Source organism: Leptinotarsa decemlineata, unplaced genomic scaffold, assembly GCF_025532065.1.
Source record: "Leptinotarsa decemlineata unplaced genomic scaffold, Ldec_3_MD MMD2_tig00001064_RagTag_RagTag, whole genome shotgun sequence".
NCBI lineage: Eukaryota > Metazoa > Arthropoda > Insecta > Coleoptera > Chrysomelidae > Leptinotarsa > Leptinotarsa decemlineata.
The window spans coordinates 5,958,755-5,975,602 of NW_027412558.1; the positions used below are offsets into that span (position 1 = coordinate 5,958,755).

The 16,848-nt window shown below is 34.2% G+C and overlaps 1 protein-coding gene across 8 annotated transcripts in view; it reads right to left on the reverse strand.

Moving 5' to 3' along the window:
• Positions 1 to 3,123: 3,123 nt before the first annotated feature.
• LOC111505867 (protein peste) overlaps positions 3,124 to 16,848 on the reverse strand; it is a 63,877-nt gene continuing 50,152 nt past the window's right edge. For 6 of the 8 annotated variants that reach the window (XM_023160775.2, XM_023160779.2, XM_023160787.2 and 3 more), the window contains 2 exons: positions 11,963 to 12,036; positions 3,124 to 5,106 (listed from right to left, as the gene is read on the reverse strand). In XM_023160775.2, the coding sequence (XP_023016543.2) occupies positions 4,845 to 5,106; positions 11,963 to 12,036 (336 nt within the window). In that variant the 3' untranslated portion in view covers positions 3,124 to 4,844. Of the gene's footprint in view, positions 5,107 to 11,962; positions 12,037 to 16,458; positions 16,705 to 16,848 lie in introns of all 8 variants that reach the window. The other 2 variants (XR_012465511.1, XM_023160795.2) reach the window with 2 other exon arrangements.

Sequence of the window (16,848 nt, forward strand, 5' to 3'; positions counted from 1 at the left end):
TACAACAATAAAAATTAATTGGCGCTCCGGGGCGACTTCATTGATTCCAGTGGCGCATTTGCTTTTTCAGCTGCAGGAAAACCCGGAAAAACCTGCAGCACCACATCATCTGAAGATCTTGATCTAACAATGTCCTCTCTCTCATAAAACAAAATGTAGGGTGTCTCCAAAGGCTCCAATAAATTCAATGCATCGCCAGAACACTTCGTAACACGACTATCGTCAAACTTAAACCAGTCCGTTTCTTCTTTAACCAAGGCATAATAATGACCAAATTCAACGCCAGAACCACAGTGAACAATGACTGCATGGATATTATAACAGTGGTCTGCTAGGTTGAAATGTTCATCTATTTCGAACCTTCCAAAGAGTTTCTTGCTTCCGTTAGAGGTTGAGTCTTGTTTGAAAATCATCAGTGTTATTATTAGATTGACTGGTGCCTCAGATATACTTGTTTCCTTATAACAGTCAGTTAGTTTGGCGCATGTTTGACAATACAGTCGATCATCACCTGTTAAAAATTCCATTTTCAGATGATTTAACAATAAGCTTTGCACGGACTGGTAATTAGTCGTATAATATATAATATAATATATAATAATAATATATAATATATAATATATAATATATAATATATAATATATAATATATAATATATAATATATAATATATAATATATAATATATAATATATAATATATAATATATAATATATAATATATAATATATAATATATAATATATAATATATAATATAATATAATATAATATAATATAATATAATAGTGGTTCATTTATTGCCTAAGTATTATAAAGTTATATGTAATCTGCTATTTTGTAGCTGAGGCCGGCTTGAATTTGCTTTTTTTTTCAAAGTGTACAGCGTACACAGTTGTATTTCAATTATTTTCATTCAGGAGTGAGCCTCCAGAATCAATCGATTGCAAAGTTGCTCTTAAACGTCCTACTCAATCATCAAACTAAATGAACTGTCAGTATGTTTTATCAATACAGTTTCCAACGAAAAACATTGAGTGAAAATGAAAACGATTGAACTCCACTGGAAATTTCTGCATGCCATTTTTCATTTTTCAGTATTTAATGAAATTACTTCCATTCGGGTTCACGAACTGATCTTACGTTGAAATATTCCTGATATGAATCATGGAAAAATTATAGTATTCCACCCACAAAAAATGGTCATTACATAATCGAATGATTGAGGCCGCTCGTTTTCAGCCAATCTCCAAAAAACTTCATTCTTATGAGCTATGGGTACTGCTATTCATTGAATAATACGACAGTATAGTTAGAGAACGAATCCCAACAATCGTATTTGAAAAACACTTCATTGTGAGATTTTCATGAAGCAGTTTCACAAAAACGTAACACGTGCATCGTTTCCATCGGTTTGAAATATATTCACATGTGTATTATCTTCAATCTCTTGAGTCTGTATCTAACAATAACAGCATACATGTGTTTCACATTCACACACGCAGGTTCATTTCAGAACGTGATAATCATGATTGTTAAACAATTGACACGGTATCAAGGATTGTTTATTTTTGTAATATTCTTGATTTGAGATGGGATGATCATAATTAATTCTTTCGTTGTCTTACATAATATATAATCCTGGAGAAATCTTGGTACAAAATAACTCAAAGATCTTTAGCAAAATTAGTTAGTTTCTGTTTTCTGTACAAAATAATAAAAAAAACAAACAATTTTTCTCGAGTAACTTTACTTTACGAGGGAACCATATTTTATAGTATTTGTTGGTTGTATACCCATAACTTATCAACTGAGAAAAAAATTCAAAATTCAGTGAAGAGCACAGAATTTGTTGAGAACTTGAAAGTAACAACTCAATTCATTCAAAAACCACTCACTTCTTATTTGTCTTGGAAACCTTGCAATATCTCATTTCACATTTGTCCTTGTTGAAAATATCATCATATCAATCCTAATGAATACTTTAAAAAATGAAAATAAATTTCCGGAAATACGCCGCCCCTTATTTTTTTCAAGAACAAAACACAAGCAACACAGGAACATTTTTAAGGTGCTCTAAGAGCGATGCCTGTGCGAAAGTAGCGATTGACGTTGGATTTGAATCGCTGGAGATTGAATTCATTTGGAAAAACGCTCTTGTTGGAATCAAATGTGCTATCTCTTGAACACCTCTCGTAGAAGTATCTATATAAAAGAGAGACTAATACACAACCTTTCTCGGATGTTCCAGATTATCAAGGTCGTGATGTTTGTGTCTTCAATCAGGCATACATGAACCCAATAATATATAAATCAAAGCTTGCAACACACGCCATATAAAACAAACATAACTTTTCCTCGCCAGAGAACATAAAACTCATGAAACAAGTCAATAAAGGAAACCGTATGGACATCTGGGAAAACTTGAACATTCATAAAATATAAGTACTACAGTACAGTACACATTCCTAGAAAGAGTGAACCTAGAGAAATTCCAACACAAACGATATTACCTGATGTAGCTAAAATACAGGCAAATTCACCTGCAGTACCTGTACTTAGGCGTAAAAGAACAAACAAGAAGATAAAACGTTCAGTTTCAGTGGAGTCAAGATGATAGCACAACCAGCTATGGAAAGCGCTCGCATATAATAAATGGAAGTTATATTGATGCAAAAAAAAATCCTATATTTTCAGTATTTAAATATAAACATTTGTTTTAAAAAAGGACTTGAAACTTTAATAACTTTTACTTATCATATGCGAGCGCTTTCGATAGCGGGCTGTACTATTATCATCATGGCTCTACTGAAACTATTCAAGGAAAGAATATTTTCTATTCATTCATTCATCCGGTATCATTTCGTGAATGGGCCAATGGAATCTATATCGATAAAAAAGTTTATCATTAATAATGAAAACAGGACCCCCTCGCGTAAATGAATCCAAAACAAGTACTCTTCGAGTAGAGTATTGAAATTCGGGTGAATTCGAAAAGATTTCGTTCCGAATTTATCATTATTATTGTCAATTCTTAACGACAATATTCCTCATTGGTTGAATTTAATACTCGATATCACTTATATATGGATCCTTGGATAATGAGGTAATTTGAATAAAACATAGAATAAAATTAATTAACACTTTATTACATATTTATGACCCAATTAAAAAAATTAATCATTTCAACCAGAAAGTTGAAACAATTGATGATCACATTAAAACAATTACTTATTCAATGAGGTGTATGTAAAATTATTTACAAAGGACAAACAACAATATTTACTTTGAAAGTAACGAGCAAAATACATTTGGATGACGAGAAAACTGTTTATTTTATCAAAAATAGTTATCGCAACACATTTTTCCAATTCATTAAGATATCACTTACTTGAATAGAATTCGTAATTATCAGTCAACAATGCGAACTGAAAGTGATGTGTATAATTGCATCAAACGTTTTCAATTTTCAACAAAAACAAATCTTGCTGTGGAATTCATCAGAAATATTTCGAAAATCTTGGCTTGTCTAGTATAAAACTCATTTATTTTCTGAATACTTTTTAAGATAAAATTTAGGATTTCGAATATCTTTTCCATATTTTTCTCTGACAATTTCCTGTCATTTGACAGTATGTACTAATGTAGGCCAAATTTGAACTACAGTTTTCTTGAACAATTTGTATGTCCTCATTCATTGATGAAATTAGGACAAAACATAATTGTGAAGACACATTTGAGGAGATAAACCTCCACGAAACAAATTTTGTTGACACAAAATGCAGTAAAAAAGGAATATTCATTCAAAGTGAACCCCAAAATTTATATGAATCTCGGATTTTTGAAATATTCAAACTTGAATTTCATTCACAAATCTCAAATTTAATTTCCTATCAACTAATTTAACACTTTATACTGGTTGGTTCTGATAATTGAAAAAACATTTCAACAGATTTCAACAGACCTTAACAGATATCAATATAATCAATTAGGAGTTTCATATTTTCCCTGAGGACTGATTTTGAAAAATCATTTCAAAGTGGATGGTAATTTGACGAATCTACATTATATAAGTGTGCCAAGATTTCACACTTTATTTACTATGAGAAGATTATGATCCCAGGAAGATGGAGCTAGGTTTATTGCAAACCACATAAGTAATATTCACATGAATTCACAATTATTCAATTAGAACTGCATTTGGAATGTATATGTCCAGAAATATCATCATGCTGCACTTGCAGTGAAAAACTTTAACGATTTTACAAACGAGATCGAGTATCTGACTCCATAATAATAATTTTTTTGAAATATTGCAAAAAAAGTATGGAACAATCCTGAAGAAATAATGAATATTACTGGAGTTTTTTTCCAACACCAAACCGTTATTTCATCACCTCGTCACGTGTTTCGATCACCAAGTGTTCATCTTCAAGAGTACACATGTTTCGATCACTTGGTGATCGACGTATCGAGGTGTTAAAATAACGGTTTGGTGTTGGAAAAAATCCAGTGATATTCATTACCGCATCAAATGTTCCAAACAGGGAGTCACAAATGAAGAAGAAATAATGTTTATTTGTTGGGGAAGAATTGTTTCACCTTCGTATAGAAAATATATAGATCTCGCAGCTTTCGATCGTATTTCTGATCTCTATTCCCTGTTATAGTCAAATTAATTGCTTCAGTATCTCTCAACAGGAGGTCCTAACTGACACAGAAACATCATGATTGGAAAGTGAGAGCTAAACTCATCCAACCAAGAGTAACTCTGGATCGCGATCTATCTACTAGTAATTATCACAAGATATCGACCTTTCCTCCTGATGGAATCATAGAAGAGTTTGAATTATTGATTGAGGGGTTGTTCTTCTTTAACTTTCACTCTCATTTCCACTCTCCTCATTGGGCCTGATTTTATAGTGATGATTTTATATATCACGCAGACAGAAACGAGGACTCCCGTGCAGATACAGAGGATACCAATAGCCATGCAGATATACTTGAGATTGAGCAGAATCTTCAACATATATATCATATTCTCTGGTATGGTCAGGGTCTGTTCGAAGTATAATACTGGAATGAATACTGTTGGAACATCGTTGTACATACTGAAACAAAGAAAAAACTTTCATGAAATTTTTTAGTCTTTTTATCAAGTAAATTTATTATTTGCTTGGTACGTGAACGAAAAAAAGATATTCTTATTTTTGTATAGCAATAATCATGGACTATTATACATGTGGATTGATCTTTGCTCGTTCAAATATATACATAGTCATTGCAGATTCGAAATTATTAGAAGGTGTGTACAAAAAATAACGTGAATATTCGAATTTCGCGGGCTGCGTACTTTCGATGGGCAATTTTTTTTTACACGCTTTATATTAGCTTCACCTGTATGTATGTATATCTGTTTGTTTGTAACTCTCAAGGTCGTGAGCTGTATTTGACAGAATTATCAACATTATTGCTTGATCTATTCGCGGGCAGATGGCGCAATACATAATCTCCTTGATATATCGACGTTATTGCTTGATCTATTCGCGGGCAGATGGCGCTTTACGTAACCTCCTTGATATTTGTGTTTCTTCATTTGAAAAAAGTATTTTTTTTTTATAACACGCGCGCCTGTTGCCTTATTTATAATCCTCCTCTGCGCGCCTGCTGCCTTGAGCTTGGTAGCTGATTTTCTGGCTCCCTTTCTGGAATCGGAAAATATCGGTGGTCATTTTCCTGAACAATATACGGCTGATTGATCCCAAAGTTTAGATAAAATGAATATAGTTTAAAAAGTCTGAAAAACACGCTTTTATAGCATTCGAAACTAAAAAATTAAAAATAAATATAGTTTAAAAAACTAAAAAAACATCGAAATAAAAAGTTGAAAATATTTTTTTAAATAAGCTTAGTATTTTTAGTTTGTTTAGCATGTTTAGTTTGTTAATGAAGTGTTTCGCGTGTTTGGCGGTTCCTGTTATCAGAAGATCAAAGAATTTGCTAAATTTTGTGTGAAAACTGGATTTAAGCGATCAATAACACTTGAAATTTCAACAGTAGCATAGGATGATGGTACCACATATTAAATACAGATGCGAAAGCTAGGCCTCCCGCCAGAACCTAGTTTTTATACGCATGTGCAGTTACAGGTGGTTTTAACTTCAACCTCACTTTTGACTTTCCACTTAACGTTCCTTTGTTATTGTTTACAACTTTACTTCCAGTAACTATTGGAATATGATAAAAATTTTGAATAGGTGAAATATCTTTTATATAGGAGAATGTTTCGCAAATGTTCGTGGTTGTTTTACAAAAACTGGGGAAAATACAAGGTTGTTCAGAATTCAAGAGAATTCTACAAGGTAGGTAAATGTTATTAATTTTCATTTCTCAGCATTATCTCAACGGAGTTTTTTGAACATTGTATTTATTATCATTTGGAAATGTCCCATGCAAATGAATTACTATTTTGTTAATGTTTCTTTAGGGCTGCTTGTAGGCTACGGTTATGTAACAGATGATTTATCAGGTATCCATGCCTTGCATAGAAACTATAGGGTATGTGAGAAAAATTTTGTCAAAGAAGTCATTTCTTAATCCGGAACTCATAAACATCTATTCCAAAATGCAGTTCCATACATATTTCCCACAGTGCCACTGAGCACTTCTTGGAAGTTATCAATGATGAAAATTGCGAAGGAACTCCTGAAAAAATTGCTGTCTTGGATGGTGAGTACCATTTAGCATGTTCTTAGTACATATTTTTTGACGGATACGGATTTCTACGTTGTGTCGCAAGTTTACATATTGATTGTAATATCTTCTGCATTTCTAAATGATAATTTGTTATTTTTGAACATTACTAGTAACATCGTCATGCACGCAGAAACCATAACTTCTCCTCCAGCTGCTACAGATATGTCAAGGTATTTTTTTATGAAATATGAGGAAAGAAAACAATATCAATAATTATTCTATGTGGGGTTATTTTGATTTTCTTAAAACTCATGTATTTCTTCACACACATGATGTATTTAACAGTTCAAAAAGAAATTAGGGTAAATCAAAAGTTTTATCAAATTATATATCACTATATGAATGAATCACAGTACAGTTTTTTTCCAGTCCCAGGTCAGAGTTCTTCACCATCTTCAAGTTGTAACGTCTCTCCAACAACTGTTACTCAAACACAAGCATTTTTGAGCTGTGGAACTCCACGAAAGACGAAGTTGCGTGAGAAACCAAGAGCTATGAGAAGGAAAAAATGCATGAAAACATCCAGTCATAAGAGAGATCCGACTCTAGAGGACTTCAATGAGATGTATGACAAGTTTCTGAGTGAACCTTTATCAGGAATTGTCAAAACACAAGCCAAATTGAAGAAATTAAATCCGTCAGCAAGAAGGTATTCCACCGAATACAAACAATTTGCATTAACACTTAATTTTTTTGGGCCTCGAGTATATCATTTCATGAGTAAATTGTTCTGTCTTCCAACAAAATGTTGTTTGAGGCAATTAACTCAAAAGCTCACATTCAAATCAGGTTTTCAAAATGAAGCAATTTTCAAATTTCTGGAGATCAAATCACGAACCATGTTGAATCAGGAAAGGTCATACTGATCATGATGAGATTGTTGGGCTACATGATATTGGAAAGGGCAGAAAAGAAATGTTACTTGCTCAAAATGCTTGTGTTATTATGGTGAGAGGACTATATAATAATTGGAATAGTCTGAGTCACAAGATCCTTTTTCTGGAACTTCTGTCCAAGGGCACCAAAAATCATGATTCAGAGCTCATTCGATTCGGAATGACCTCTAGAATCTTTTTGAAACATTTCAAGAGAGGCTCAAAAAAATTACGAAAGTTATGAACAATCTAGTAAAAAAAAGTTTCTTATTAGTCAGTGGGCTATGCTTGATGACTGGCAGTAAACAAATCTAAAGAAATTAACTTTAAACGTTCAAGCCAGTCTTGTATATACCTACACAGTAGGTTGAATGGACTGACGCCTATCAGAAAACAACTAATCCCCTGGCTAATACCACGAAGGGCGTTGGATTATATCTGACAGGCGTTAGTGCAGGAATCTTCACAGAAAATTTCCTGCATATGCAATTGGCAATACAACTGAAAGAGTTGACCTTCAATTTTGGAATGGGCACACTTGCAGACCGGTTTCGGGCTCATTAGCCACTCGGCAGTGCAAGATAGTGACCATCATAAACCTAAAGTCAATGATATTTCATAATTGAAAATCGGAATTCTTTCAGAGTATTTCATTCCTCTTCCTAAGTTGGAGCGAACAACAAAATGTCACTCAATCTAGTGGACAAGGTACTAACCAACTGTTAAGATTACTGCACTGACGCCTGTCGGATATAATCCAACGCCCTTCGTGGTATTAGCCAGGAGAGTAGTTGTTTTCTGATAGGCGTCAGCCCATTCAACTTACTGTGTAGGTATATTCGAGACTGGCTTGAACGTTTAAAGTTCATTTCTTTAGATTTGTTTACTGCCAGTCTTCAAGCATAGCTCACTGACTAATAAGAAAATATACAAAATGATTAAAAATATTCAGAAGTCGGAAAAATGTGTACAAGTGGATGGAGCACATCAACAACCGTTGAAAATGTCGACAAAGCGAAAATACTGTTATGGAGACTCATCGAATCATTATCAGAGAAGTTGTTGAGGAAGTCGGCATATCGGTTGGTTCATGCAATACAATTTTTCCGAAAATTTTGGGCATGAAGCATATGGCAGCAATGTTCGTTCCAAAATTGCAGAATTTTCACCAAAAAAAACTGCCGCATGAGCATCGTTCAGGAATTGTTGGATGACGTCAGCAGTGATCCAGATTTCCTTGAAAGGGTCATAACTGGTGACGAATCATGGGTACATGGTTTGCTATCAATTCCTAAACAGTTCACAATCATATGAGATACTTATCGTGAGCTCCTCGTAGCAATGATGAAGTCAGATCATGGTCATATATTTTTTGATCGAACCTCGTGCAGAGGTGCACAACCGACACTCTCCTGCCCCGCCACATGCCAGCAGAAAATAAAATATCAGCCCAATACATCAAAGACGCCGACCCAGAGTGAATTTACTCGTGTTTACTTCTATATGGTGGTTGAGCGAAAATATGCTCTCACGTAAGCGCGCCACGTGACTGGGTGGTCTGTCTCGTTGAGGGATACGCCTGGTCGTCTGCCTGCCTGAATTATTTATGTCCACAAAAAATTCAAATCTCCCGCCACGATGTTCTGAGATGCAGAATCGTGCGCTTTGATTATCTGGCGAGCTGCGTGACAGTTTTGAAGACGCTCCATGACAATTTGGTACACTCTGATTGTTCACCGCTGGGCCACAGGACACCACGTGACAATATGGGGTACTCTGGATGACTGAGTGGTCTGCCTGCCTTGTATGGCGAGCTGAGAGACAACCTGACTGGTGTGATGACATCTGTCTTGCTGAATTGGGAACCAAAGTCCAATCGTTCTAATGGAAGAGCCCAGGAGAGCCAATACAAAAAACAATAGATAATCGTGGCATGGTGCATCAGGAGTTCTTGCCACATTATCGATTTTTAGCCGAAAACAATATCGTAATCATACTTCAGTCACTGTATTTCCCAGATTCGCCCCCCAGCGACTTTCTGTTCTTTCTGTTCCCGAAATGGAAGAGATTCATGGAAGGACGGTGTTTTGCAACGATTGAGGAGATAAAAACTGAATCGTGAAGATAGCCCAAAAAGTGCGTTTCAGAACTATTTCGAGGATTGGAGAAACAGTTCCAGGATTTAGTTCTAAGGGAGTTGGAAAGGTGAGAACATACATGACGTAATGATACTCATTCAGATAAGTACAAACAATTCAAACAATATGTAGGTATAACATTCTAAGGATCTTGATTTGGTTTCTATAAGATGTCCTTTCAGAAATGTCCACAAGAGAACATGTAATGAATTTTGAAGCAATATGTCATCAGATGCTATAGTTGTGCGAAAGCAATTTTCGATTTTTTTTGGCCGTGGTTTACAGGTTTCAATGCCTGACATTTCGTCTACTACTGCGGTAGACATCAAAAAGGTGGTAGCGGTCGCAGTGTCTTAGTTCGTGCTCTCGTTGTTCCGAACGCATTAACTACGTTAACTAGTATTTGACTCTGGTTCTATATTATTACCTGAAATTGTTTGTGTACAGATAGGCAGATGTTATTAATATTCGTTGCCTTCCCTTTTCTATTCAAATCATCCTTGTCTTTGAGTTTCTATTGCCTCTTCATTTACTCTTGGGTAGTAATTTTGAGTTTTACTGAGTATTACTGTACCTTGAAATGAGAAAATGTGACTGTCTTCTTTGCTCGACTACAGCTGATTTGTCGGTTTGTCAGAGTCGACAATTTCTCTCTTGCTCAGAGAGACTGGTACGTACCTACACTTCTTTTCGTGGTTCCAATATAGACCAACCGGCAGATACAAGGAATCTGGTATACCCGGGTATTGCTGAAGGTTCTCTGGGGACTTTAGCTGACCTTAGACTTTGTCTGATAGTTTTTATTGGTCTAAATATTGGTTTCACGTCGTGTTCTTTTTAAGATTCTCCTGATCCGGTCTGTAACATTTACAGCATTGAGAAGGAAAGCTTTTCCCCTGACCAGTTTAGCTGGGGTCTATTTGGTCTTCTCCCTCCTGGGTCGTAAGGTCCACTCAAATCCTCCTTCGCTGGATCCATTTTCTACGAAGATATTTTTCAGGTAATCAAGTTTCTCAAAAAGACTCTCATGTTCTCAAATACGTCGTTATCTCTCAAGCAACGTTCAAATTACTCCTCTCTTTAGTTGTTGCTGGTGGTTACAGTTTTTGTTCAGGTACCTGTCTGTGTGCATTGATTTCCTGCACACTCTGTTGGCCAATGTACCATCTGCACATCTGTTCACAAGAACTTCCAAGAAGGCTATAGTGTTCCATTATGGATTGGATTTTTGGGTCGAGAGAGTTTAGATCTAATTGAAAATTATTTAGTGTCTCTTCACATAAACTTGTCAGCAATTCAACGCAGCCACACTATGGTTTCACGGCCGCTTGCTCTGAGTTCCTTCGTTCAAAATTTTCCATGAAAGAGGTTGTCATCGCCTGACTTGATGGATTGCCCATTGCGGTACCATCCGTTTGTTCGTAAAATGATATAGTTGATAGGCTCTAAAACCACACTACATATCTCAGTCTTGAATCTATCTGAGCATGAAAAAATCCAGTCAGTTGATAGTTACGTAAGGTTTGTAGCAAAACTTTTGGAAACCTTGATTGATTATCATTGGTGATTTGAGTCTCCTGTTGAATATTATCAATACCGTGGATGCTTGACTCCAATAGAGTAAGATAGAGTTCTTTAGCTCACTTTTGAATCTATCTGAGCTCAACATGATTTCAACAGTTGATAGTCACGTTGTGAGCGGAATGTTCAATACTTTTAGGAATCTCGTTTATCCATATCAATGAAATATTTGTTATCAACTTTTGACAATCCACACGATTCTATACGTATAAATGCGAAAGTCACTTACTTAACACTCACTCATATATCTCTGTTTCTCCATCCTGGTGAGTCCTAGGAAGCTGAAATTTGGTATACAGATGCCTCCTAGGTCTTATATGCGTATATAGGTGCTTCCTAGGTCTTAGATGGGTGTAGAAGGATATCAAAACTGGGAAGGAGTGATATTTGCGGAGGGAAAACGGTACGCTCATAAATTGAAGTTTCCTATTCATCACCCTTTCTCTGTACCGGGATATTTTTGGAGGCTGCCAACCACAATTGTGGTTGGCAAAGTAGCTCCGCTTCAAAGCAGCTTTGACAGGATCGATAAAATAGATGGTGAGGTGTTTTTGTTATAAGTCCAACTATCTCAATTGCGTTAACAGTTGGGGGTGTTTACTGAAGATACTACATACCGGATTTCCTCTATTGATTGGAGGCGCATGTTCAGTTGAAGTCTTGCAGCTACTTGTAGAGGTATCCCAGTTCTCTGTTGAATTCAAAATCACTCATTAATTACAGTTCGTTAAAAACTAAGCATAGGAAATGGGACTTTCCAACATTTTATAATCCAACTTGAATATGCAAAATGTGTTTCGATCGAATATAACGAACGATTTTGGGAAAGTTTTTCCTTCAAATGAAGTATAGGTAGGTTTACAAAGTCTTACAGCCAATAAATATTCTGAATCCTAAAATTTGTGTGTGGAAACATTCATATCATAGTTTTTTTTGAATAATCTCCACATATATCCGTCGGATATCAAAAGTGATTGTTCAAAATTAAAACTTGATAAAATTCTCAAACCATGGAAGGTGATTATATCATGTTGTTTTTTCGAGTTTTTGAAATAATAAATATGGATTTGAAGTTTCTTAGGCATTGAGAGAAAATTTCCCAATTGAATTATGCCGTCTGTCATATTGATAATTTCATGTTTGGAGATCTGCAGAGCATCTGCAATTTCTGATATCGTTACGTATTTGAAATAATTGAACAACATTTCTGTGACTGTTTCAACTTTATACTAAATACTCTTCCCAATACAATGAAACATTTATATAGTTCACCACTTCCAAAAAGTCATTGAGGCAGTTCATATCAGACAGCAAAAATAATTGATTTCTGATTTTGTTGATAAAAAAAATATTTGGAATAAAGTTTGTATTAATGTAAAAAATGTGTGAAAGAACAAACTTGTTATTATTTTACAATATTACAATATTATATATTAGTACATCAGGATTGTCCATTTTACCTTATAACACCGCTTATAACATTTGTGTCATTTAAATGCCATATAAACAATCTTAAAACACTCACACGCATCAAACATTGTTTTAATTTATAATTACACATTTATATGCGTATGTGCGAATTATTTGTTAATATTTATTTTTAGATTTAGTCTGATACTCATTGGATTTTTTCATATTTCCGCAATTGTCAGTCAGTATGTTTATTATTTATAAGTTCAATTGCAATGTAATTTCTCGAAACAAGTGTGAAAAACACTTATCGAGTTCTTATTTATTCACCTTTATCTTCTTACTACAGTGTTCTGTATTATTATTATAATAAATATTATTATTTTTCTTATGGATTCGGAAGTTTTGTCGGCGTTTAGAAAAAATATTCCATGGAATATTGATGATAACATGTTTGAAGATGTCCAAGATATCTACAACTTTTGATATATTCATGTATTTGTAGTGGAATTGGCCGCGGTGGTAGTGCGCCGACTCACGATCGGAAGACCGTGGGTTCGATTCCTGCCTCGACCAGATATTTTCCTCGAGATAATTTATCTGGTTGAAGCTGGGATGATTCTACAACCGTGTTAGGAATCACACGTTGAAAGGTGAGACCTCGTTAGTCCTTAGCTCGCACAAGTTCCTCAACTTCTGAGAGTTGTCGTTCATATGGGAGCGACAGCTGATTAACGGAAAAACAGATTTTAAACAGATTTGAAATGATGAGACAATTTCTTTGTGACTGTTTGAACTTCATCATATATTTGAAGCTATTTTAGGCAATGAGAAAAAATATATTAATAGAATTATGATTTCTGTCATACTGATAATAGATGAAATTTTTCAGGATCATATTTGAAATATTCAATTCATATAATTCAGTTTCCATAAACTACACATTATGATCTGATCTTCACACACTATTTATTTTCAAGAATATGTCAAGACATGTTTCGCTATGATAGTAGTATTTTCGTAGTGAATAACATGTTTGAAGATGCCCAGGATATCTAAAATTTTTGATGGTTTTCCACTTGATTAGAGGTTTCCACATGTTGCGTATCTCTACGCTTGCTTGGCTGATCGCGTTGTTGAACAACATATATGCAGCTTCTTTGAATTTCCTCCTGAACTACTGTTTCTATCTGTGGATGATCTCAGTTTGGAACCACTTGATATTATGTTGATAAGTCCAAACATGCTCTGCTATTCCCGATTTGCTGGTTTCTCCTCGGTGTGTATGTTTCTTTCAAAAGCCTCTTAACCTGTTTATGATTTATTTTTTGTTGAAAACCTTTCAATATTTTTGTATATATTCATTTGAGCATTGAATACCACAAGAAAAATGTTGAAAAAAAAAATAACTTTTGATGTGGGTCATTAACGACCCCTTGGGCTAATAAATGTAATGAAATATAAAAAATTCAGTAATTTTTCTCATTTATTTTGTGAAACTAACAGAGGGGTTATTATTTATGATATTCTAAAAATATTTATCATGCAATGATATTTGTTTTGCTTTGACATAATGCACAGCTGATTAACGGAAAAACAGATTTTAAACAGATAGACTTTTTTTTTTAAACATCTTCTTTTTTGTGTGCATTTTATGAGATGCTGACCGGATGAGCGAAGGCTTTGTGGTATAAATGGAGATCTTGATGGTCTTGGAAATCGTGGGGGTTGACCATACTTTTACAGTAAGGATAAAACTACCTGTCTTCTGAAGGTCAAGTTATCATGCTTGCATCCCAATTTTCTTGAAAGCACCCAAGCATTGTTCATAGAAACGTCAAATATCCAACAGAGAATATGATATTCTTCCTGTCCATAGCAAAATTATAAGCTCCTCTTTCTCTTTCCTTCATTGTCTTTTTATTTTCCAGCGGATATTTGTCGGTACGATTTTCTCTCACAGTACCTGTACCACCAAATCCAATTCTTCCTAATTTGTATATCAAAGTGGCATTCGTGGAAAAGTTATCAAAGAATAAATAAAATGATAAGTTTTCATAATAATTTTTCAATATATCGAAAAACTGCAAAACCACGGATTCACCTAATCCTACATCTGAAACTTTAGTGACTTTTCTTATTCCCTGGTATATATCAAAATTGATACAATAGCCCCAAAAAGATGCTAAAATCCAAGCCTTGTACCCAAAACGAATATTTCCCCTTATGAATTGCTTGCATCCATTTCTTTCAAAATAAGGGATCATTGACTCGTCAATCGAAACAGCTGTTTGGATGGGGTAGACAAGACCAAAATTGTAAACTCCAAATTTAGTTATGACAACTTGCTATTAGATGGTAGGAAGATAGAAGAAACGACTTGCACTGAATTTCTTGGTCTGCATATTGACAATAACTTAAAATTTAAAGAACATATCACATCTTTATGCACAAAATTGGCTTCAGGATCATTTGCTGTCAGAATTGTCTCCAATGAACTTGATATATTCACTGCTAGATCGACTTACTTTGCCCTAATAGAGTCTCATCTAAGGTATGGCATTGCATTTTGGATTCTGTAGTAAACAACTATTGAGTTAGGTCTTCGTGTTGCAAAAGAGATCTTTGCGGTTTTTATGTGGGGCAAACAAACCATAGGGATAGTTGTAGACAACTTTTCGTTAAATACCGAATCCTCACTCTATTCAGCATCTTCATTCTCGAAGTTGTTTGCCTGATTCATAAGAGATATAACACTGATTCTCCAGATACACATAGAATCCACAACATAAAACAGAACAGTAGTAATAATATCCATCTGTCAATACCCAGATTGACTCTAACAAAACACTCTAACATGTACGAAGGGAAAACAATTTTCAACCATTTACCACAGGTAGTTAGGGGTATAATAGAGCAGAGACGTTTCAGGTTTCAGGGATTCGGTCAAAAATATACTGCTCATGAAAGCTTATTATAGCCTGCAGGAATATTATGATGACAAATTGTAAATATTGTCAGTGTTCTGCCAAGATAAAATTAACAATATTATGTATTAACGATCACGTTTTTATTATTATTATTGTACATATGTTCTTGTTTTATGTCACATTAATATGTGTATTCAAATGTGTAAATTAAATTGTGATACAATTGCATGTGAAACATGCAAGGTTTGTTTTTTTTTTGACAAATATGTTTTACATACATATATATATATATATATATATATATATATATATATATATATATATATTATATATATATATATATATAATTGATAATGTAACGACCGTATGTATATATAGAATAGTAGTTTTTCGGGAATTCGGTCTGATTAGAATAAATATTTACTCTTTTTAGCTGCCCGTTGCAAAAACCAGACATCACCAGAAGATGGCAAATGAGACTTTGCCGAAACGTTGTGAAAATAATCCTTATGGGGAGAAAATACACAGAACACGGAGCGAAACCCGAGAAAACAGCTCATCATATAACAATAACTTTCATATTCGTATTATATATATATATATATATATATATATATATATATATATATATATATATATATATATATATATATATATAATATATATATATATAACAGTATATTAAGATCTGTATTGGTTGTCTAAAACCTTTTCTGATTGAATTTTTCCTTTTTATTTGTTGTTGTTATTGCTGCTAAATCACCATTCTTTACCTCTTGTTCATCAAATTATATGTCTTCTGTTTCGTGGACATTGGTTATATTTGTTTCTGCTTCCGCGTCTAACTGATGACTATTCAATCTATCTGGATCGTTACAATCCTCTTCATCGGAATCAGTGTCTGTATCAAATCCGTTATCTTCAGGAGGTGTAACGATAATATCTCTGGGCATCTCGGCATCATCATCTAGCTTCTCTATTTCTTTCAACAGTTAAGCTGTAGTTATTTGTTTTTTTTCCTGAAATAACATATAAAACATACTAAAATTTGCCCAAGGGGTCGATAACGACCCATGTAAATAATGTTTCAAATTTCAGGTTATGAATAACATAAATCTTCATTCATTTCACTTGATTTCAATGAATTGGGTATCTAAGTTCCC